The sequence below is a fragment of the Ranitomeya variabilis genome, chromosome 3, assembly GCF_051348905.1.
Source record: "Ranitomeya variabilis isolate aRanVar5 chromosome 3, aRanVar5.hap1, whole genome shotgun sequence".
NCBI lineage: Eukaryota > Metazoa > Chordata > Amphibia > Anura > Dendrobatidae > Ranitomeya > Ranitomeya variabilis.
The window spans coordinates 686,340,911-686,365,825 of NC_135234.1; the positions used below are offsets into that span (position 1 = coordinate 686,340,911).

General features: G+C 42.6%; 1 protein-coding gene across 2 annotated transcripts in view; it reads right to left on the reverse strand.

Annotated features, from left to right (window-relative positions):
- The window catches only part of CERS5 (ceramide synthase 5), a 91,816-nt gene that overhangs the window by 25,879 nt on the left and 41,022 nt on the right, over positions 1 to 24,915 (reverse strand). For both annotated transcript variants that reach the window (XM_077298068.1, XM_077298067.1), the window contains exons 3-5: positions 7,216 to 7,346; positions 4,554 to 4,611; positions 3,380 to 3,430 (exon numbers count right to left, since the gene is read on the reverse strand). In XM_077298068.1, the coding sequence (XP_077154183.1) occupies positions 3,380 to 3,430; positions 4,554 to 4,611; positions 7,216 to 7,346 (240 nt within the window). The remainder of the gene's footprint in view (positions 1 to 3,379; positions 3,431 to 4,553; positions 4,612 to 7,215; positions 7,347 to 24,915) is intronic.

A 24,915-nucleotide genomic window follows, 5' to 3' on the forward strand; every position in this document is an offset into this window, starting at 1 on the left:
TACAGAAAGCCACAGACTTCCTGCACCATAATATATAACAGCCACCAGCCCAACAAAGACTAGAAGCTGATGCCGCCAGCGTATGATGTCACGGCCATGCGCCGGCCCATCCACGCCACACATATTGGAGGAAGAGGACACCACTGGAAATATATATAGAATAGCGGCAATATGGGGCCATTATAGGACGGGAGAACATAGGGGGCCATTATTACAGGAAGAGGGCCAGATGAGGAACATTGATTATTGCTTCATGGTGACAAGTGGAGGACATAATTACTGTAGGGGCCAATTAGGGAACATTATTACTGCTGTAATATATTTTACTTTTCAGGATGCGGTTTTTAATGGAGGGAAAAAAGGGAGGTTTTGTTACTGTGCTGGGTGGCACTGTCGCTTTTTTCTTCATCTGGTAAATCGGGGAAAAAGTGGGGAATGTGCTCTGGAAGCCATCAGCTATAGATGTTTGCCATTTTCTGCAGAGACAAGTCCTGGCTTGAAGATGTGATAGTGGTCTGCACTGGATGAAGAAGAAAAGATGTAGGACTTCACCTAGAGACATCACTGTATTAACTGTATACTGTACACTATATACAGAATTCATGTGGATAATATCACTAGTGATCACTTATCTGTATACTATATACAGAGTTCCTGTGTATAATGTCACCGGTGATCAATATATACAGAGCCTCTGTGTATAATGGCACTGGTGATCACAATTACCTGTACACTATACACCGAGCTCCTGCTTATAGTGGCACTGATGGCAATACTAGTGTTCGTATTGTGGTTTTTATTCATGATCATTATTGTAGTACAGTAGTATTATCCGTTCACTATGTAGTGGTAAAATGTGATCTGGTTAGGTAATCCCTGCATGTGTTGCGGCTGTCGAACAATGGCGAGACATGCAGACATGGCAACTCGAATATAATACTCGAGTACGTCAAAGATACTGTATTAGCACACGAGCATGCTCGGATAAAATCTTATCCGAGCACGCTCGCTCATCACTAGTATTTATCCCTTTTATGTGGTATTAGTATTATTGTGGTAGTACTGTGTGGTCTGGTCATGATGTGATATTTGTCCCTTGTATGTGGTATTATTCGGTCACTATGTGGTGGAAAATATGCTGTGTGGTCACTGTGGTGGTATTTGTCCTTTGTATGTGGCATTATTCAGTCACTATATGGTGGTAATATGTGGTCTGGTCATGATGTGGTGCTATTTGTCCCTTGTATGTGATAGTATTCGGTCACTATGTATTGATAATATGCGGTCTGGCCATGGTGTGGTGGTATTTTTCCATTGTATGTGGTATTATTCGGTCACTATATGGTGGTAATATTTGGTCTAGTCATGATGTGGTGCCATTTGTCCCTTGTATGTGGTATTATTCGGTCACTATATGGTGGTAATATTTGGTCTGGTCATGATGTGGCGCTATTTGCCCCTTGTATGTTGTATTATTCGGTCACTATATGGTGTTAATATTTGGTCTGGTCATGATGTGGTAGTATTTGTCCCTTGTATGTGGTATTATTCAGTCACTATGTGGTGGAAAATATTTTGTGTGGTCACTGTGGTGGTATTTGGCACAAATTTAGCCTGTAGCTGCTGAGGCCAGAGATTAGGTGCTGCGGACAATTGAAGTAACAGAGGGACAAGAGGTTGTCCTTTCCAATTTGAGCAGGGATTCTTTAGTACTAATTTTAAAAACTTGTAGAAAACCTCTTTAATACTACACTAAGAAGACACAATGTAACTGGAGCAAAGTGGACTGGACAGGAGGCATTGAGACTACAGATAAAGATACAGGTTGGGCAAGTAGGGTAAAGCGCTTTTACTTCTAGTTACCGTTAGTTGTATCATGTGGTTGATGAAAGTGTATGGTAAAATGGGCATGGCTAGCAAAATGGTTATGGTTTCCTAACAAACAAAGAAACCTGTTAAAAAATGAAAACCTGCCTCTGGTACGGACGGAGAAATACTAAGCACAAACCGTTTTTTTGGAAGTAAAGACATAGTGTTGTAATGAAGATTAGTGCAACTTTCCAACACATTTTGCGATACCAATATCTAAGTTTGATTGTAATGAAAAGAAAAATACTTATTTCCATCCAGAGACTAAACTGTGTACAGTCCTGCTTATCTGAGAAAGGGGACCACTTGTGGTCAGGCTAGGTCATCCTCTACTAGCCAAATCCATATTTCTCCTTTAACTCAAGGATTTGCTGCACTACATTAAGCCACTGTCACATCATATCACAACCACAAGTCTCAGCCTCACCATGAAATGAGCAGAACGGAAAGAATTATACACTCCTATAATAAGCTGCAAGTTCAGCCGTTAGACGTCCAGTCGACAGCAAATTGCAGCTCTTATGGGAACCTTTCTATACCCCTATATTACGCTTGCGTGGAACTTTGCAATATATCAATCTAAGGGCGCAGTCTGACAGGCCATATAAATTGGAATGAGATGTGATCGCAGTGCACGGACTGGCCGGCGGCTCTCCCAACCCAAGCGTGACAGCTGCATAGAAATACCTGACGTGGTCCTGCTCGGTCAGAAGAGCCGCTGGCCAGTCCGTGCACCACGTTCAGATTCATAACGCTGTCTGACTGCGTCCTAAAGGTGGAGGTTATTCTCTTGTGGGATGGTCTACAGTGTAGAAACAGCTCTAAGTTGTATCGGCATCTGCACATGAATAAGAGGCTCTCATGCTCCCTTCACACATCTTTGGAAAGTGGATGAAATTGAAACAAATTTATATCAGAATTTTCCATTTTGGGCCATGTGAGCATCTTCGGTGCCATTTCTTCTATCATGAAAGTGGCAGATGCTACACAGAACCCGATGGACCCTAATAGTATATTGGGGTTCGGTTGACACCGTTGTGGTCAAAATTGGAAGTTATGATGATGCGAATGGAGCTTTTCAATATTATTCTTTAGTTACATAAAATCAGTACAACGTCAGGTCATTTTTTTTTTTTCTTCCAACTGTTGATGGGTACATGAAGGAGAATCTGAAGCCTCCAAGGACATGGCGGATCTGTCACACTGCTGTACTAATAGGACTGGTGAGAGAGCAGGAACAGGAAAGCAGCCATGCTCCATTCTCACCTTCACACCGCCCTATGAAGTTACTGCCACTGTGTAACCTGACTGCAGCAGGCACCGGTGTGTCATCAGTCGCACAATGGGCCACTGTAATAAGTGGGGCATTAGGGGGTGCAAGAGAGAATTCAGAGCATTGCAGGCACAGTGTACAGTATAGCACAGGAACATCTTGTAATGGGGAAATATATATATATCAGCTTTGGTTGCTCAAGTCCTGAATATGATGTGAAGCTGCAGTAATCTTTACCTGATAGGGGTAGTTGTACCAGCACTGTCGAGTATCCCAGAACCAGGGTGACTGCAAAAAGAAAAATATACATAGAAAATCACTATGATGCTCACAGCCATAAGTACAAAATGAATTCACAAGAGGGGTTCCTCTTTAAAAACAGTAAGAAATGTTTATGAGTGTCATGCATGGTGAATGCGGCAGCGACCCAGCGGTCTCAGGGGAAGTGGGGGGGATGCCTGACCCGGCGGTCTCGGGGGAAGTGGAGGGGAAACCCTACCCAACGGTCTAGGGGAAAGTGGGGGGAAGCCCGACCCAGCGGTCTCGGGGGAAGTGGGGGGGGGGAAGCACGACCCAGTGGTCTTGGGGGAAGTGGGGGGGATGCCCGACCCAGCGGTATCGGGATACATGACATGTCAAGACCAAAGTTGCTATGTTGTCTCAAAAAAAAAAAAAAAAAGCCCCTGGAATCAGTTCCCACTCCAATGCAGCTTCTTCACCACACTGGAAGGGATGATGTCAGGACCACTAATGGCCACAAAGGCTACCAACTGACTACAGTGAGCAGCAGAGCTGAGCAGTGTAGGGTTCTGGTGACAGGCATGTATTTTTGTAATATTTTTTTTTTTTTTCTTTAAATCAGTATTGTGAAGTTCCCAGAAGTGAGACCCCACCACTCCAGATCATAAAGCAATTGCATATCTTAGCTATCCCTCTATATGACAACTTTGATATATGATGATATTTTGGACTATTTTAGAGACTGCTTTTGCTTAGCACATAAATTATTATTGCTTTACGCGCCCACTTGTGGATGTAAAGAGTTAACAGCTGGTGGCGGACATACCGCATACAACGGAATATACCGCTAATGTTTAATTAGCAGACAGGAAGTATCTGCACTTTGAACTTGGCAAATGTGAGAGCACAGAAAAAAATGCCGTCCATTGCTTCCAGTTAGAAGGCGATTGTGCCAGGCAGAGGATTACACATTGTTTAGCTTGTTCTATCAAACCAAGAAAATATTGCCAATTTCCATTCACGGTCAAAACAGTAGATCTCAGAAACCTTGTGTCAGCCGACACATTCTGAAGGAGTATTTCTGTAACTTGGCAGCCGTTTTCTGGCCGTTTACTGTATAAACCCTGTTCTCGGAGACTGGCTGTGACTGACGTGCAGGAAGACTACTTACCGTCCACAGAAACCATACTCCATAGGAAAAGATATATAGGTAAAATAGAAACCTCCACCTAGAAAGAGAAAGAAGGCGAGCTGGTCAAAACTCAGACCAGGCTTCATGGCTTATCCCATTGTGAAAATACACTGGAGGAAAACAGTAAATGTATTTTAATGGCCATGCCTTCATGAACTATACAGATAACATCCATAGTATTGTCTGTAAGTTTGACAGTACCCGCTACTGAATGTGACAGTAGATCTGCTCCCTTCTGGGAGGTGTCCTCACAGGTCAGGGGGCATGACCTGCTCCTGGCTTCTAGTAACAACCACGGGTCCCACATCACACTGCATTGCCGGTACTGTCAAGATCACAAGCAATACTATGGATGTTGGCTTTATAGTTTATAAAGGCATGTGGATTAAAATATTTTATCTCCCCGGAGTACCCGTTTAAGGGCTTGTGAAGTCTGCACTGAATAATCTAGGAATCTAGATTATTTGGTTAGAAGGAAAATTTAGCAAAGCATGGCCACACCTGATTGTGATAAAACCCACCACACCTAGCAATCTCACAATGCAAGTGTCCAGAAACAACTAAAAAAGGAAGTGGAAAAATACATGATCGGCGCATCAATCCCAATAGGTTTTTTTTTACAATTCTATATACACAGCGGGTGAAATAAGTACTGAACACCAATTTTCTAAGTAAATATATTTATAAAGGTGCTATTGACATGAAGTTATCACCAGATGTCTAACAACCCATCCAATCCACACAAGCAAGGAAATCAAACCATAGATGTCCATAAATTAAATGTGTAATGAGAAATGACAGGGAAAAATTATTGCACACGCTTACTAAAATTTATCTAATGCTTCGTTTTTTGGTGACGACAGCTTCGAGAAGCCTCCCGTATAGAGAAACTAGTCGCATGCATTGCTCAGTAGTGATTTTGGCCCATTCTTCCACACAAACACTCTTCAAATCCTGAAGGTCCCGTGGGCTCCTATGAACTCTGAGCTTTAGTTCCTTCCATAAATTTTCTATCGGATTCAGGTACGGTGATCGGCTCCACCATTCTAGCAGCTTTATTTTCTCTCTGAAACCAATTGAGAGTTTCCTTGGCCGTGTGTTTGGGATCATTGTCTTGCTGAAATGTCCACCCTCATTTTCATCTTAATCACCCTAGTGGATGGAAGCAGATTTTTATCAAGAATGTCAAGTTACATTTGTCCATTCATCCTTTCTTCAATCATATGAAATTTGTCAGTGACTTATGATTAAAAACATTCCCACACCATGACGATCCCACCTTTAAACTTCACCGTTGGTATGACATTTTTGGAGTGATATGCAGTGCCTTTTGGCCCCCAAACATGGTGTGTATTATGGCATCCAAACAGCTCAAGAGCTTTTGGTCTCATCTGATCTGACTATATTCTCCCAGTATTCACAGGCTTTTTTAAATGTTGAGAAAACTATATTCGCGCTATAACATGTTTCTTGTTCAGAAATGGAGTCTTGCGTGGTGTGAGTACATACAGGCCATGGAGGTGGAGTGCCATACTTATAGTATTCTTTGAAACAACTGTACCTGCTGATTCCAGGTCTGTCTGTAGCTCTCCTTAGTCCTTAGTGGTCCTTAGCTCTTGGACAACACTTCTGATATCACTTCTTATCACTCGTCTGTCTGAAATCTTGCAGAGTACATAGTTGTGGCCAGAAATAATGTTCTTTCCACTTGTGGATTAGATCCTTTAACAGTGCTCACTAGAACTTTCAGTAGTTTAGAAATTCTTCCGTAACCAATGCCATCAGTAAGCTTTGCAACAATAAGGTTGAGAAGGTCTTGAGACAGCTCACTGGCTTGACCCATCATGAAAAGTTTCTTGTGTGGCACCTTGGTAATGAGATGCCTTTTTATACACCATCAGTTGAACCCAGCTGATATTTTTAATTAAGTGGCAGGATTGCTTTCTAATTACTGACCAATTTCAGCTAGTGTCGCGACTTTCCATACCTCCTCCTCCATGATGTGTTCAATACTTTTTCCCTGTGTCATTTCTTATTATTACACGTAACAATTGATGGACATCTGTGGTTTAATTTCTCTGCCTGTGTGGATTGGATGGGTCGTTACCAACATGTGGTGATTTCATGACAATAGCACCTTTACAAATTTACTTAGAAGTATTGAACATATACAGTTTCTTTCACCCGCTGTATGTATTCATGCATATTTATATATAATTATGTGTGTATATTAGCAGTTCCACTTTTTTCTTGCATTTCATTTTGTTTTCTTAGCCCTCTTTCACAGGTATAATACAACTCATTCTTTTCCAATCAGTGTTATGTAATCCACGTTCAGTTGTCTGCCAGACGTCCAGCATTGTGGTTGTAATAAGAGTGCAATAAAAGAGCCTGTATTATCGCAACAAAAACAGTGATATGTGAACATATCCTGAAGGGGAGGACGCAGTCACAGGTTTTCTTGCATATTGCAAGAAACAGACTAATCAGTCATTGGGAACGATTTTCAATTTTCACAGCACGCTTTCGTTTTTGTTTATGTGTACAACTTCAAAACGGATGAATATGGATAAGGACATAAGTGGCAGTCCAATGCATGACTTAGGGCAGTATTTTTATATATTTTTTTTTTTTTACTTACATGCTCTCTGTAAATTTGGTCACTAAGCTTGGCTTATCCTGGTTCCGCCTCTGCCTGAACCACCTCTGAATTTTACGTGCATCCCAGTCCAGCTGTTTTGATAGCCCTTCCAGGTGCTTCCCATCGGGACACTGGGGAATATTCAACAGCAGCGTTAAAATAACAGGGTTATATACCTCCTATAATACTTTACAAGCAGCTCTTTATTCATAACTACATGCCACCTCAGAGGCTCAAAAAAAAAAAAAAAAAAAAAAAAAACACACAACCTATGCACTGGACCCAGGAAGGGCAGGTCTTCACTGCAGTCTAGGGTCCCTGTTTGGCTGCAGCAGCTGAGGACACGGAGCTTATCAGCTCTGCCAATGTAGATGGTACAAGACAAGTGATGGGCTGCAGCGATGTCACCATAACAGAACTGTAGACCAAAAGGCTGGGGAACTGGCAGAGAATCAGCACTTGACTGGGAAAGGGTAAATAAAAGCCCAATTTTTATTTTATTTTTTTTTAACTGTAAACTCACCTGGAGACAACTTTATTTTAAACTGGAAAATGCATTTTAAAAAGTGATTTACCTGGGAATGTTTTTAATTTTTGGCAAAGGGCTTGGAACAGCCAATGATTAGCTTAGCGAGCTGGCCATTAGCTGCCCTGGTGGGGACCAAGGCAGCATTTTAATGGAAAGAGTGGTGGGGAGTTAGGTGGGAGATCAGTAAAAACTAAAATAAATTTCAATTTCTCTCAACTACCCTCAGACCTGTGCCGAGAAAATAAATAAATAAAAATTTCACGGCTGGACCCTTTTAAAATTTAAGCTTCAATACACTTTTGTAGTTTTTTTATTTTTTATTTTTTAACCATGGTATGTTACTAGCATGTTAATTTATTCAGAGATTAACCGTAATAAAGAGGATTTTTCACCAATTTTTTCATGCTGAACTAAGCACAATAAATTGTTTTATTCAATTTTGCCTCTCTGTTGCAGATATATTATCAAAAATAACCAAAGGAAGGAAGAACATGGCCCCAGCTTAGAGCAGATTTGTCAGCTCTGATCTCCTGGTCTAACCTCCTGCAGGAGGCAGAGCAGCTGACTTTAGCTGTGTCACATTACAAACCCTTCTATCAGCTCTCCTGATTACAGAGTGTCAATCACACTTATTTCTGCTGTGCTCAAGCAAATTGTAAATCGCTCTGCAGCGAGCTCTGGACAGTCATTACATCTCACAGGAGTAAGCAGGCTGTTTTGGACTACTCCTGTGTGACATGTAATGAGACCCTGCCCTGCTCTCACTGCAGAGAGATTGAAAATTGAGCACAACAGACACAAGTGTGACATGAACACATCTGCGGACAGTGTATGAGGAGAGGCAGCATAGCAGAGCTGATGGTGATCGGTGAGCTGATAGAAGGGTTTGTAATGAGACACATCTAACTACACTGAGCTGCCCCTCACCTCACATGGATCTTATCTGAAAGGTGTTAGTCATCTGTGCTTTCTAATTATGCAGGAGGTTAGACCAGGAGATCAGGACTGTATCATTACATCTCACACACTGAGAAACCTGCGCGTGATCGCTTCTTCAAAGGGGAAGTCACTTCCCCTTTGAAGAAGCGATCACGCGAAACGTGCGTCCGGGGCCATGGGAAGGTCACTTGATAGTCCGGACCTATTATGGGTGAGCATACACTTTATCCTATCAATACGTGTTGTCATTGGATACACTAGATTAGAGCATATCATGGGATAATAGTGCTCAAAAGATGTAAAGCACTTGCTTGTGATTATTAACATTACAGTACTCTTATTGACTCACCCTGGTCGTATAGTGGACTTGTGTCCTACCTTTAGTGTATCGGTTGTTTTTTTCCTCCTCCTTTGCATGTCAGATTTTTATGTATTTTTGTCTGTCATGTGTGATTTTTGATAAACTTATTTAATATAACAATATACTAAAAGTTTATATTTTAATATAATCTTGGTGTTTATATTCCTTTTCGCTGGTTTTCAAATGTTCTATGTGGAGTAATACACCTACCAAGTATACTTCTGATTTTTGGGAGAGCCAAATCATTGAATAATGCTCTCGGATATTTATATAACTACGTGCTTTTTGATTATCGTGTTTGCATGAAACATTTAATGTAAGGTCTTCTGTAAAAATAGAAGATTTTTCTAAAAAAAACAATTGAATTAATTCATACAGCGTAAAGCAATAAAGCGAGAAAACATGGGCTTCAAAACATACCAGGAAAAGTTTAAAGAGTTGCACAGTGTAAATAATAGTGAGGAGGACACAGGTCATGTGACTACTAGGATCAGCAGACAAAGCCAAAAACATTATTGGTTTCTGACCATCCTGGTCAAGTCCACAAGAAAGATTTATAGAATGTAATCATTCATTGTAGAAGGTTAAAAAAAAAAAAAAAATCTAATTATTATATTACTGAACTGCTGACCTGCCCACTGTGGTCACTCACACCAATCACCGGCCACAGGGGTGATACCAACATGCACTGCAGATTACTGCTCTAGGAAAATAAAGGCCGGCAGTGGACAGCAGAGCAGATTAATGGGAGAGTCATGTTTGTTTTCTTGGCTTTACTATACTTTCTGCTATTAATACACTTTCTTGAACGACCCCTTTAATACTGGTTACCAGTACCATGGGAAGTACTGGCTCCCATTCCTCACATTCACTGGGCAGTACTGTGCATAAACGGTATGTGATATAAGCAAACCGGCAGTGACCACAGGGTGATGCCACTATTTGTGGTTTCCTCTTTGCCCATGTAATACAGCACATCACCTAATCTCATCTACAGGCCCCCAAATGTGTTAGATGGGGCCGGCTGACCAGCTGATGTGTATGGCCCAACTGAATGAACGCGAGGGGGAAATAAGGATTGGGCAGTTAGAACTTTATTTTCAGGGTTACAGCAGCTTTCTCCTCATCATTTGCAAAAAAACAACAACAAATAAACAAAAAACATGACCACTTGGCCGAATGCTCTTGTTTATTGGGTGTGGGTGTGTGTGTGGGGGGAGAGAGATCGCTCGTTCAACAGACGGCCATCTCACAGGTTGCCAACACACATTAGATGGCTGTCCGCGGAACGATGTTTCGGCTAGTTGTTTGGCCAACAGCCATCTCAGCCGACTCTTCCATCTTCCATACACAGGGGCGCTCAATCGGCTGAGCGCTCTATGAGAGACCCACCATCTGACACATCGGCTGTCGGCTTACCCCTGGGTGAACAATAGAATTGGCAATCTGAAATTGGACTTGCCTGAATTACAACAACCAGCCGGCCAGTGCCCCCATGCACATTAGACCGTTGGCCGAACTCATTCAGCCGACACCAGTGTAAAGCAAGAAGTCCTGGGCTTCTGAGGGTAGGGGTGAACACATTGGTCAGGAAGATCACACTCTCAAAATAACCCATTATGGAAGCATTATCCAGTCCAGAGAGATCAATCACGTCCCGCTGTTATTGGGTTACATAGTCCTATTCACGGCAGGACAAAGCCTCGGGGTTTATCTGATGCACGACAATGAGCACATCTGCCCGTCAGACTAAACCTAGGAATATGACACCGACTGCTCCAGTATACGGCAGCGGTATACAGACTGCGCGTGTTTACTCTGTCTACAGACCATATGGATAATGAGGAGGGAATAATCAAGAGATGAATGGAGATGTTCTCGGTAATGCCGTTTACAGCATTGTCTTCATGTAAGCAAAGATATGGCCACAGGTGATGTACTGACACGAGGTTAGAAATTTGTAATTTTACCCGCTTATGAGGATGAGCCCATTAAACACAAGTCTAATCCAACCATTGTTCTAATTACTCAGCCCTCAATTAGAAAATCTTCACTCTAAGAATAAACAGGGGCCAAGATGGAGGCAATTTACTTGTGAAAAGTATTTCCCCCACATACATGCACAATCTAAACAGACTCCTCAGAAACAAAGGCCCTGTTCACACACACCACACAAAATGGGGCCAAATAATTCACATTGGCTTTAATAGCAGGACTATTCTAGCAGCAAAAAAGGCTATACAAAACCAAAACTAAGGAGAAAAAAAACACTAGACTTCAAGGACCTCATGATAACCAATTTGTAAGGGTATGTGCATAAGACGTCTTTCCTTCAGGTGGATCTGCTTGGAAAGAGCACAAACTAAATGCTCAGAAGAAAGTATTCTAACGTTACTTGCTGTTACATTTTTAAAGGATTCAGGACACACCAAAAACTCTGAAAAAATGCTTTAAAAATAGGTCAGTCGAAAAAAAATTGTACAATAAAAATGCTCAAAGATTTTCAGCGGGAAAAAAAAAAAATCTTTAATGTGTATTATTTCCATAATCTGTTTGTATTAAAGAGCTACAGAATGCTATGTGGGGAAAGAAGGAGAGGAAAACAAACCGCACAAGTCACTATATCCACCCCTTACCCACATGATAGAGTACAAGGTGCAAAGCAAGCCGATAAATCTTATTACCCACAGGACCAGGTGGGAAAGCGTCTCCCTGATACCGCTCCGTCATTTCACACCCAAGTGCCAATGTCTCACAGGACACGGTCATCTAGGAAAGTGAACTCTGTCCTCATAACAGATCTGAACGATGGACCACAGACGGGCAGTAATCCCATAATTGAGGGTTTGGGTCAAGTTGAGAAGTTTGAATATATAACCCTTAAAAAGAACGTTTATTAGAATAAGTATAAAAGGTAACACCAAAAGAAAACCCAAAGGCACAAAAATGGTGATGGACTAACTGATAATACAGATAATATATTTCAGGTGTGTCTGCTTGGATACATCATACTTTTTATACAGTCAAACATTCCAGAAGAGCCACCGTGTTGTCTCCTCCTCCCCACCGCAGGTCGGGGATACAAGGCCTGTGGGAAGTCAGGGGTGAACAGAACGGGCTAGATAGTCTCTACTGGAAAGAATCCCACGTACAACCTCACATGTCTATGAAGCCCTACGTGTTCACACTTACAACCCCTTATTTACATATCTTCTAAACTTAGTAGTTAGGTATCACCTTAGAATACCCTCATTAAGATAGGAGGTAAATTATTAATAGCAGGGGATCCCACCAATGGGCCTCCACCTAATCCGAGAATAAAGTGGGAGGTCAAGCCCGCACCGGCCCTCCCATGGAAACAAATTGGGCGACGGTGTGCATGCTTGACCTCCGCTCCATTCAAGATCCGCTCTGTTCTTAGATTTGGCGAAAGCCCAATGGTCAGACCAGCAATTAATAAGTTACCTCCTGCACTACGGGTGGTAGCCTGAAGTGACAACTTACCAATTTGGCACAAACCCCTTTTTAGCACACCATGAAACACAAGATCTAATGTCAACATAGAAGACGGTCCACGTCTCTGGCAATTTGTTTTTCCACAAGACCAGAAAGAAGATGTCTGGCAGCTGCTTTTAGCTCACAGAGAAGCAATAGAGGGAAACGTCAGCTCACCATGTGTTGCAGCACCTTGCTGGATGAAGTAACACCTCCCGGAGCCCTTTCCGTCTTGGACGTCAGCAAATAGGGAGAAGGTGGGGAAAAAAAACCTCCAGCGATGAAATCAAGAAGGAAAATATATATTTTTTTTAAAATATGAAACATTTTTTATTCGGTACAGTAGCACATTAAAAAATTTTTTTTTACAGACCTAAGAGGAGGCGATTTGAGGCCAAAATTGGTGAACCGCGAATCTTTCTGGATTTTTAAGTTACAGACCAGAGTCCCCCATGGTCTGAATCTACGACAAGATCTTATTCTACAATATAATCAAGTTTAATTGATTTTTCTATTTGTTATGGTTTATCTTTTTAGTGGTTAACATTCCTTTTTTCTTTTCATACCTATGTATTTTTTATTCTTCCTCCTAACGTTGTGTGTTAAATCTGTGTGGTACTTTATGGAGTCTTGTGACCTATATTAGAAACCTGTCCAGTCCAGGGTGATACATACTATGATTAAGGCTCCTGGCTGAAACGCGTTGGTTGTTCATCCCAGGTTGTGGTGACCAGGATCCATGTCTTTTTTAATGCACTACTGTACCGAATAAAATTTTTATTTTTTTTCTATAAAAAACATATTTCCTTCTTGATTTAATCACTGGAGGTCCCCCCCCCCCCCACACCTTCTCCCTTATAGCTCACTGACCACCATCTACTGTACATGGCTGGCGTTGGTCTTAACTTGTCAGTGATTTACAGTCAAGGTGGCCATGTCACAATGATAACTCTAGCCATATACATAAGTGCGGGGTTAGCCGTGCCTCTAATAAACACATGTGGTCAGATCTTCCCTGATCCAGCTATTGGGGGACAGTCTGGATGTCACCATCAGACACTGACAACATTTTGAACTTTGCCTAAAGTGTATGGCTTGCATAAGACTTTTGCTTCAATAATCACCAGCCTTTTCTTCAATATTTTATGGCTTTCAAAAAAAAAACAAAAAAAAAAACACGTAGACATAAAAAAAATGAAAAAGAAAGTCTAAAGGTATTCAGTAAGTTACCAAAAAACACTAAATAAACCAAGTTTACAAAACCGCAGACAAAAATGAATGACACCTAGAGCGCCTTCTGCTTGAAAAAGGAAGTTTTTGTTTGACTGACAACCGCTCCAATATGTCCATTGCGTCTTTTTGTCAGACACCTGTGTGTTGTGAATTCTGCTTTTGGGTTCCCTCCGGTGGTAGTAGGTGGTAATGCAGTTGTCCCTGGGTTGCAGTCCTGGTCAGGTGTGTCTGCTGATTGCAGTTCTGACTGGGGTATTTAGGCGTGCAGGATTCATTAGTCCTTGCCAGTTGTCAATTGTTGTTGGGAGGTGTTGGACCTCTGCCTGGTTCCTCCTGCCTTTCTGCCAAATCAGCAAAGATAAGTGTCTGATTTTTTTTTCCTGTGGCACACATGCTGTGTGCTTCACAATTCAATGCTATTCTTTGTGTTTTCTTGTCCAGCTTAGATTGTGTCAGTATTTTCTCAGTCTTGTTGGATTCTCTGGAGTGGCAGATATACATTCCATGTCTTTAGGGGTCATTCCATGTCAAGTGAACCAATGATTTTTACCACTATATTTTTAATTCTTTTGAGATTTTGTTATTTGGTAATAGTGTGTCAGAGAATGCAAAATGTGAAGAAGAAAACATTCTAGATATTTTTTTTTTTATTTTTTATTGATTTTCAAAATTCGGAAAAAGTGCGAATTTCGGTGTTGCCTGCCTTTACATTTCTCCCCATAACTCAGGCTAGAAAAGAGATAGAGAAACCAAATTAACACCATCCTACTCAGAACTGTGCAGGCTTTCACCAGATATGTCATAAGAGTATCTTTGATAATATTTTACCTATGCGAACACAAGCGCAAAACTTTAAAACACATTTCCGAAAAAAACGTTTAATTTAAAAATTTCAAAAACTGCACATGTGCCTGCTATGCTCCTAGCCACATCTGTACCAAAATACAAGCTGGGATCGTGATGGGATCATATTTTAAAAAATAAAACTATTACAGTGTCAGTTCAAAAATCTTGATTTCAGATCTGTTCAGCCTGTGATCTAACAGTGTGGGGTCTATATTTACCAAATAATCCATGATTGCTAGATATTACTGTATTATTTTATTATGTTAGAGCTTAGAAGCAGGAGAGGACAGAGGAGAATCTTTGTTAGGGCTGAGGATGACCAGGGGTAGACGGTGACTGCAGAGCTGATGACAGGCCGGCAGCTCGGGCCTCCACAGACTGTATTCACACCAAATCTTATCACCGATGCAACTCCTCAAATGGAGGGAGAAAAATATTCTTAACATCCAGTTCATGTATTGTACAAACCAGGACTATGGGGAGGAGGAGAGTTTGTTATATTGGTTACAGGAAGCAGAACCCATCACAGGGACTCAATACCGGACTGTCATCCCATGTAGTGGAAATAAAGACAGTGATGTCCATGACGTGGTAGAAGGCGGCACAAGATCGGCAATGGATGACAACTGGCTATGTGACCTGTGAATATGATCGGCACTGGTGGCTACTGGACTCTCCAAAGATTGTGAAAATGAAGACGTAGAAGTGACTTTTCTGCACCGTCTGGTCCAGCGCCGTCCTTTGTGTATCCAAGAAAACCAGACATTGTAAAAGTGAACAAAAATCAGACATAACTCAGGTGGAGCCGAGCACCATGACAGCCGCACATACTCTGACACAGAAGGAAACGGCCATTGCTAGTGAGCGCTTATGGACAAGATGACATTTCACCCACTAGAAGGGACACATTGATTATAAGAGGCCAGTGTAAAAACCTACTATTGTTTGATTAGTTCATATTTTATAGTACGAGGATTTAACTACTGGACTATTCTTCTTAAACACTTCAGAAATGACATGTTTAGTGATATAGTAGAAAAAAAATTGTTCCATGTATAAATAGGTGGTAGAAATATTGGTTCTTTTAATCTTGTTTTTAACATATAATTAGGATCAGACTGAATTTAGAAAACCACACTTGAGGATGTGATCACCTTTTATCTTTTGGCTTGTTCAAAGAATTCAGGTTGAAAATACTGGGTAAGTTGTTATGATGATTAAGATGTATTTAGGCTACTTTCACATTAGGGCTGTGCACTGCACGTCGAAATGCGACGTTGCGGCGCACCGACGCATAATGAAGCGCCGCACAACGGGGGCAGCAGATGCTGTTTTTCAACGCATCCGCTGCCCCATTGTGAGGTGCAGGGAGGTGGGGGCAGAGTTCCGGTCGCGCATGCGCGGTCGGAAATGCTGCAGACGACGCACCAAAAAACATTACATGCAACGTTTTTTGGTGGCGACGGACCGACGCAACCGTCGCACGACGGTTGCGACGTGTGGCAATGCGTTGCACTGCGTCGCTAATAAAAGTCTATGGAGAAAAAACGTATCCTGCAAGCAATTTTGCAGGATGCGTTGTTTCTGCTAAATGACGCATAGCGACGTGCAGTGCACGACGCTAGTGTGAAAGAGGCCTTATTCTGGCACTTCGGTATTTGTTTTTTGTGTTTCTTTATTGTTACATATGAATGTTGAATGCAATAAGTTGTAATTTGAAAAGAAAAAAGGAAGAAACTCGCACAAACATAAAATCAGATGATTCAAGGCTTAAAGAAAAATACAAATTTGATAGATCCCAAGTTGAATCCCTGTACAAATATAAACAAGGACACAAGTAACACACATGCATGTTTTCACAATTTTAAAACATACGTTTTTTTCAGAATTGCGCATCAAAATTTTTAATTTGATTTCTCCAAAACAAAATATAAAGAAACATAGTCTTGTGACATATCAAATGAAAGCCGGTACCGTTCTGAGAAAAATGATGCCTCTCCCACCTCTATATCTTAATTCTAACCCGAGATACGATGAAAAATGTAAAGCCATACCAGGCCAAAATCCGCTCTTTCAAAACTTTAAAAATCTGTAAAAAATTAACTGATGAAGAAAAAAATTCTAAACTTTTAATTTGTAATTAACTAAAGTTGTACTTCATAAAAAAAAAAAATAAAAAAAAAAATCTAAAGACGCAAGGTAAAAAAAAATATTCATATTTGGATCACTTGATATGGAATGACCCTCAGATTGTGGGACTTTTTGTATTATCTGTTGTGGATATTTTTGGAAGGGTTTTAATACTGACCGCCTAGTAATCTGTCCAATCCTTTCCTATTTAGCTAGAGTGGCCTCTTTTGCTAAATCCTGTTTTCTACCTGCGTGTGTCTATTCTTCTCCTACTCACAGTCATTATTCGTGGGGGGCTGCCTATCCTTTGGGGGTCTGCTCTGAGGCAAGATAGCATTCCTATTTCCATCTATAGGGGTATTTAGTCCTCTGGATGTGTCGAGGTGTCTAGGGTTTGTTAGGCACACCACACGGCTACTTCTAGTTGCGGTCTTAGGTCAGGATTTGCGGTCAGTACAGGTTCCACCGACTCCAGAGAAAGTTTTCATGCGGCTCCAAGGTCACCAGATCATAACAGTACAACTGGCCCATAATGAGTTAAATGCATCTCAGAAGAAGGGAAGAAAGGTGTTGAGCCATTTTTTTTTCTACAGTCTGTTTTGTCTCTTCTTCCCTCTATTTATGGGTGGCTGAGGAGTCTTGTGCCAGCATGGATGTTCAGGAATTAGCTTCTCGTGTAGACCAGCTTGCTGCTAGGGTACAGGGTATTTCTGATTATATTGCTCAGATTCCGCTTTTAGAGCCTAGGATTCCTACTCCCGATTTGTTTTTTGGTGATAGGTCCAAATTTCTGGGTTTTAAAAACAATTGTAAACTGTTTTTTGCTCTGAGACCGCGATCCTCCGGTGATTCCATTCAGCAGGTTAAAATTGTCATCTCCCTGCTGTGTGGCGATCCACAGGATTGGGCATTTTCCCTGGAATCGGGGAATCCGGCCTTGCTTAATGTAGATTCCTTTTTTCAGGCTTTAGGATTATTATATGATGAACCGAATTCTGTGGATCAAGCGGAGAAAACCTTGTTGGCCCTGTCTCAGGGTCAGGAGGCGGCAGAATTGTATTGTCAGAAATTTAGAAAATGGTCTGTGTTGACTAAATGGAATGATGATGCTTTGGCGGCAATTTTCAGAAAGGGTCTTTCTGAATCCGTTAAAGATGTTATGGTGGGGTTTCCCACGCCTTCCGGTCTGAGTGATTCTATGTCTCTGGCCATTCAGATTGATCGGCGCTTGCGAGAGCGTCAAACTGTGCGCGCTGTGGCGTCGTCCTTAGAGCAAAGTCCTGAGCCAATGCAGTGTGATAGGATTTTGTCTAGAACGGAACGACAAGGATTCAGACGTCAGAATAGGTTGTGTTATTATTGTGGCGACGCTTCTCATGTCAATTCAGTCTGCCCTAAGCGGACAAAAAGGATCGCTAGTTCATTTACCATCAGTACTGTACAACCTAAATTTCTGTTATCGGTGTCCTTGATCTGCTCATTGTCATCATTTTCTGTCATGGCGTTTGTGGATTCAGGCGCCGCCTTGAACTTAATGGATTTTGAGTTTGCCAGTCGTTGTGGTTTTCCCTTGCAGCCTTTGCAGAACCCTATTCCTTTAAGGGGGATTGATGCTACACCTTTAGCTAAAAATAAGCCCCAGTTTTGGACACAGGTGACCATGCACATGGCGCCAGCCCATCAGGAAGATTGTCGATTTCTGGTGTTGCATAATTTGCATGATGTTATCGTGCTGGGTTTCCCGTGGTTGCAGGTACATAATCCTGTGTTGGATTGGAAATCTATGTCTGTGACTAGTTGGGGTTGTCAGGGGGGTTCATAATGATGTTCCTTTGATGTCAATCTCCTCTTCTGAAATTCCAGAGTTTTTGTCTGATTTTCAGGATGTATTCGATGAGCCCAAGTCCAGTTCCCTTCCACCGCACAGGGACTGTGATTGTGCGATTGACTTGATTCCAGGCAGTAAGTTTCCTAGGGGCCGACTTTTCAACCTGTCTGTGCCTGAACATACCGCCATGCGGAGTTATGTTAAGGAGTCTTTGGAGAAAGGGCATATTCGGCCATCTTCTTCACCGTTGGGAGCAGGTTTTTTTTTTGTTGCCAAGAAGGATGGCTCCTTGGGACCTTGTATTGATTATCGCCTCTTGAATAAGATCACGGTCAAGTTACAATACCCTTTACCTTTGCTTTCCGATTTGTTTGCTAGGATTAAGGGGGCTAGTTGGTTTACGAAGATTGACCTTCGGGGGGCATATAATCTTGTTCGTATTAAGCAGGGTGATGAATGGAAAACTGCATTTAATACGCCCGAAAGCCATTTTGAATACCTTGTGATGCCATTCGGGCTCACTATCGCTCCATCTGTTTTTCAATCCTTCATGCATGATATCTTCCCGGACTTATATTGATAAATTCTTGATTGTATATTTGGACGATATTTTGATTTTTTCAGATGATTGGAAGTCTCATGTGGAGCAGGTCAGGATGGTGTTTCAGATCCTTCGTGACAATGCTTTGTTTGTGAAGGGGTCTAAGTGTCTCTTTGGGGTGCAGAAGGTTTCTTTTTTGGGCTTTATTTTTTCTCCCTCATCTATGGAGATGGATCCGGTTAAGGTTCAGGCCATTCATGATTGGATTCAACCCACATCCGTGAAGAGCCTTCAGAAATTTTTGGGTTTTGCAAATTTTTATCGCCGGTTCATTGCCAACTTCTCCAGCGTGGTTAAACCCTTGACTGATTTGACGAAAAAAGGCACTGATGTGGCGAATTGGTCCTCTGCGGCTGTCTCTGCCTTTCAGGAGCTTAAACACCGATTTACTTCTGCTCCGGTGTTGCGCCAACCAGATGTTTCTCTTCCGTTTTAGGTTGAGATTGATGCTTCTGAGATTGGGGCAGGGGCCGTTTTGTCTCAGAGGGATTCTGTTGGTTCTTTTATGAAACCGTGTGCCTTCTTCTCCCGCAAGTTTTCACCTGCTGAACGCAATTATGATGTCGGCAATCGGGAGTTGTTGGCTATGAAGTGGGCGTTTGAAGAGTGGCGACATTGGCTTGAGGGAGCTAAGCACCGTATTGTGGTCCTGACCGATCATAAGAATTTGATTTACCTCGAGTCTGCCAAACGGCTGAGTCCTAGACAGGCTCGATGGTCCTTGTTTTTTTCCCGTTTTGATTTCGTGGTTTCGTATCTTCCGGGTTCTAAGAATATTAAGGCTGATGCCCTTTCTAGGAGTTTTTTGCCTGATTCTCCTGAGGTCCTTGAACCGGTCGGCATTCTGAAAGAAGGGGTGGTCCTTTCTGCCATTGATTTACGGCGGGTTCTTCAGGAATTTCAGGCTGATAGACCTGACCGCTGTCCTGTGGGGAAATTGTTTGTTCCTGACAGATGGACTAGTAGAGTGATTTCTGAGGTTCACTGTTCTGTGTTGGCTGGTCATCCTGGTATTTTTGGTACCAGAGATTTGGTTGGTAGGTCCTTTTGGTGGCCTTAGTTGTCACGTGATGTGCGTTCTTTTGTGCAGTCCTGTGGGACTTGTGCACGGGCCAAGCCTTGTTGTTCCCGTGCTAGTGGGTTACTTTTGCCATTGCCGGTCCCTGAGAGGCCCTGGACGCATATTTCTATGGATTTTATTTCTGATCTTCCGGTTTCCCAGAGGATGTCGGTTATCTGGGTTGTTTGTGACCGGTTTTCTAAGATGGTTCATTTGGTGCCTTTGCCTAAATTGCCTTCCTCTTCAGAGTTCGTTCCGTTGTTTTTTCAGCATGTGGTTCGTTTGCATGGTATTCCAGAGAATATTGTGTCCGACAGAGGTTCCCAGTTTGTTTCTAGGTTTTGGCGGGCCTTTTGTGCTAGGCTGGGCATTGATTTGTCTTTTTCTTCTGCATTTCATTCTCAGACAAATGGCCAGACCGAGCGAACTAATCAGACTTTGGAGACTTATTTGAGATGCTTTGTGTCTGCCGATCAGGATGATTGGGTGGCCTTTTTGCCATTGGCCATGTTTGCCCTTAATAATCGGGCTAGTTCGGCTACTTTGGTTTCGCCTTTTTTTTGTAATTTTGGTTTTCATCCTCATTTTTCTTCTGGGCAGGCTGAGCCTTCTGACTGTCCTGGTGTGGATTCTGTGGTTGACAGGTTGCAGCAGATTTGGGCTCATGTGGTGGACAATTTGGTGTTGTCTCAGGAGGAGGCTCAACGTTTTGCTAACCGTCGTCGGTGTGTTGGTTCCCAGCTTCGGGTTGGGGATTTGGTTTGGTTGTCTTCCCGTCATGTTCCTATGAAGGTGTTGTGAATTTTGCTCTTGGGCTCCCTCCGGTGGTTGTTGGTGGTAGTGCAGTTGTCTTGGGGTTGTAATCCGGGCAGGTGTTTCTGCTGATTGCAGCTCTATTAGGTATTTAGGTGTGCAGGATCCATGAGTCTGTGCCAGTTGTCCATTGTACTTGGAGGGATTGCATCTCTCTCTGGCTCCTCATGCCCTGCTGCAAATTCAGCTAAGAGAAGTGTCTGGGTTTTTTTGTCTCTGTGCACACATGCAGTGTGCTTTGCAATTCAGTGCAATTCATTGTGTTTTTGTCCAGCTTAGACTTTGTTTGGATTTTTCAGTCATGCTGGATTCTCAGGAGATGCAGATATACTTTCTATGTCTTTAGTTAGATGTGGAATATTTGTATTATCTGCTGTGGATGTTTTTAGGATTTTAATACTGACCGCTTAGAATTCTGTCCTATCCTTGTCTATTTAGCTAGAAGTGCCTCTTTTGCTAAATCCTGTTTTTCTGCCTGCGTGTGTCTTTCCTCTTATACTCACAGTCAATATTTGTGGGGGGCTGCCTATCCTTTGGGGTTCTGCTCTGAGGCAAGATAGAATTCCCATTTCCATCTATAGGGGTATTTAGTCCTCCGGCTGTGTCGAGATGTCTAGGACGTGTTAGGTACATCCTACGGCTACTTCTAGTTGCGGTGTTAGATTAGGGTTTGCGGTCAGTACAGGTACCACCTATTCCGGAGAGTCTCTCATGCGGCTCCAAGGTCACCAGATCATAACAGACGGTCTCTTCCCCTAAGTTTAAGCCTCGGTTTATTGGTCCTTATAGGATTTCTGAGATTATTAATCCGGTGTCTTTTCGATTGGCGCTTCCGGCCTCTTTTGCAATCCATAATGTCTTCCATAGATCTTTATTGCGGAAATATGTGGTGCCCGTTGTTCCCTCTGTTGATCCTCCGGCCCCTGTTTTGGTTGATGGGGAGTCGGAGTATGTGGTTGAGAAGATTTTGGATTCTCGTTTTTCGAGGCGGAGGCTTCAGTACCTTGTCAAATGGAAGGGTTATGGCCAGGAGGATAATTCTTGGGTTTTTGCTTCTGATGTCCATGCTGCTGATCTGGTCCGTGCCTTTCATCTGGCTCGTCCTGATAGGCCTGGGGGCGCTGGTGAGGGTTCGGTGACCCCTCCTCAAGGGGAGGGTACTGTTGTGAATTCTGCTTTTGGCTTCCCTCCGGTGGTAGTAGGTGGTAATGCAGTTGTCCCTGGGTTGCAGTCCTGGTCAGTTGTGTCTGCTGATTGCAGTTCTGACTGGGGTATTTAGGTGTGCAGGATTCATTAGTCCTTGCCAGTTGTCAATTGTTGTTGGGAGGTGTGGACCTCTGCCTGGTTCCTCCTGCCTTTCTGCCAAATCAGCAAAGATAAGTGTCTGTTTTTTTTTCCCTGTGGCACACATGCTGTGTGCTTCACAATTCAGTGCTATTCTTTGTGTTTTCTTGTCCAGCTTAGATTGTGTCAGTATTTTCTCAGTCTTGTTGGATTCTCTGGAGTGGCAGATATACATTCCATGTCTTTAGTTAGATTGTGGAACTTTTTGTATTATCTGTTGTGGATATTTTTGGAAGGGTTTTAATACTGACCGCCTAGTAATCTGTCCTATCCTTACCTATTTAGCTAGAGTGGCCTCTTTTGCTAAATCCTGTTTTCTACCTGCGTGTGTCTATTCTTCTCGTACTCACAGTCATTATTCGTGGGAGGCTGCCTATCCTTTGGGGGTCTGCTCTGAGGCAAGATAGCATTCCTATTTCCATCTATAGGGGTATTTAGTCCTCCGGCTGTGTCGAAGTGTCTAGGGTTTGTTAGGCACACCCCACGGCTACTTCTAGTTGCGGTGTTAGTTCAGGATTTGCGGTCAGTACAGGTTCCACTGACTCCAGAGAAAGTTTTCATGCGGCTCCAATGTCACCAGATCATAACACCTGTGACATCTAACCCACCCAACGATGAGGTGCCCAGATTCAGCACATTTATAAAGCTGTCAGTTTTCGATAACACCGATGGGCCGTGTGCCGACATCTTTTGTTCTGCAGAGGCAGCGAAGCAGCACTGTACAGATAATTCCACTCGTATAGTCGTTATTGGAAGGAATCCATTTTTAAATAAACCTTTTAGACATGTAATAATTAGAAAACGTGGATTGATTAATGGCAGGAGGCACGAGGCATCAGCCTGCAGGTAAAGACATGTACATGTGTAATTTATGGATCCTCATAAATCAGGTGCTTCATATAAAAACCCCATTGTTTATTTTCAGCTTGGCAATCTTTAACTCATTCATATAAAGAAGTAAATGCCAGTCACTACTTCTGCAACCTGTGCCCACAGCACATATGGGTGGCGCCAGCTACCTGCAGCAATGAGACAATGGGTTTGAATCTGGACAGGGCATGGGTGCCAAGCACGGAAATATGTGCAATGGCCCTAATCTTTGGGCCTAAGATAAAGATATCAAGAGTCCCACAGGGACTGAGGGTGAAGCAATGATCCGTATGGCATTACAGAATTTATTGGTGTCGTAGAATGAAAAATAAAAAAATGCTACATTACATTGAAGGGTTATTCACAAAATCAGTAGATTTTCGGTAACTAACCCCAGAAATACTGACATTTTGGCTCTGGAAACAGTGGCGTAACTTGAAACTCATGGGCGCCAATACGAAAGCTCCAACGGGACCCCCAAATATTTTAAATCTTTAATAGCAATAGTCTTTTTCTATAGGCCAAAGGGACTTTTAGGGCCCCCTAGGCTCCAGGGCCCGGGTGCGATTGCAACCCCTGCACCTGTTGTAGTTACACCCCTGTCTGGAACACAAAGAACCAGAATCTGTAACACAGTCTTGGATAGAGGGGGGGGCGTGCATGCTCGACCTCCGTTACATTCATTGTCAATGAGACGACCAGAAAAAGCAGAGGACATCACTCATCTATCTCAGACAGTCCGACAAACAATATATGGAGTGGTGACATGCACGTGCCGTCACAGCTCCATTTTATAGTCTTGTTATTGTGACCGTGGGGGTCCCAGTGGTCAGACCCCAGAAATCAGCAAATCCTGAGGATGATCATTGGCCAAAAGGTGACAACTTTTTTAAGGCAGTCTGTAAGCACAGAATGACTGTTCAAACCGAGCAAAAGCGCTCAGTGCACCCTTGGTGTGGCCAAACCGTTCCGCACATCTGCCCACCTACTTACACTACCTCTATCTCCAGCCACCTCCTCTCGATTTTGATTCACAGCTCTGGCTTTAAAGAACCAGAGAAGGGCAGAGATAGATGTAAAATAAGTAGGTGGGTAGGAGCACTGAACTGTGTGGCCACGCCGAGAGCACTGAACGACTGTGCTTGGTTTGAACGGTCATTCTGTGTAGCTATATATATCCCTATCTTTATCTCCGTATTAGATTCATTAGAGAAGACAAAAAAGGAACCAGACATCACCAAAACCGCCATTTACCTGCAGCTATAGGATTAATCTGCAGGCAAAGAGTATTACAGCCCTGTGTAGCCGGATGACTTGGAAGTGAAGCTAAACAAAGAAAATGAAGTTTTAAGCATGGTGCAATCTCTGTGTAGCGGCTCTTCCGGAGACACCCGGACAGTGCAGGGGAGTAATTATGTCACTGGTCAGTATACTGGGAGTGCGGCTGTAATCGTGCCCTAGCACTTCGAGTGACAGCCCACCTACAGGTCTGTACAGAGCGAACTGCCACTCAAAGTCAGCACCCAGTACACCGAGTGGGTGCAGATTAAACTGTTTAAAACTTTGTTTTCCCAAAGTAACAGCGCTTTAAGTCAGCTGGTGACACAGGGTTTTAATGATATTTACCTGCAGATTAACCAAATATTTGCAG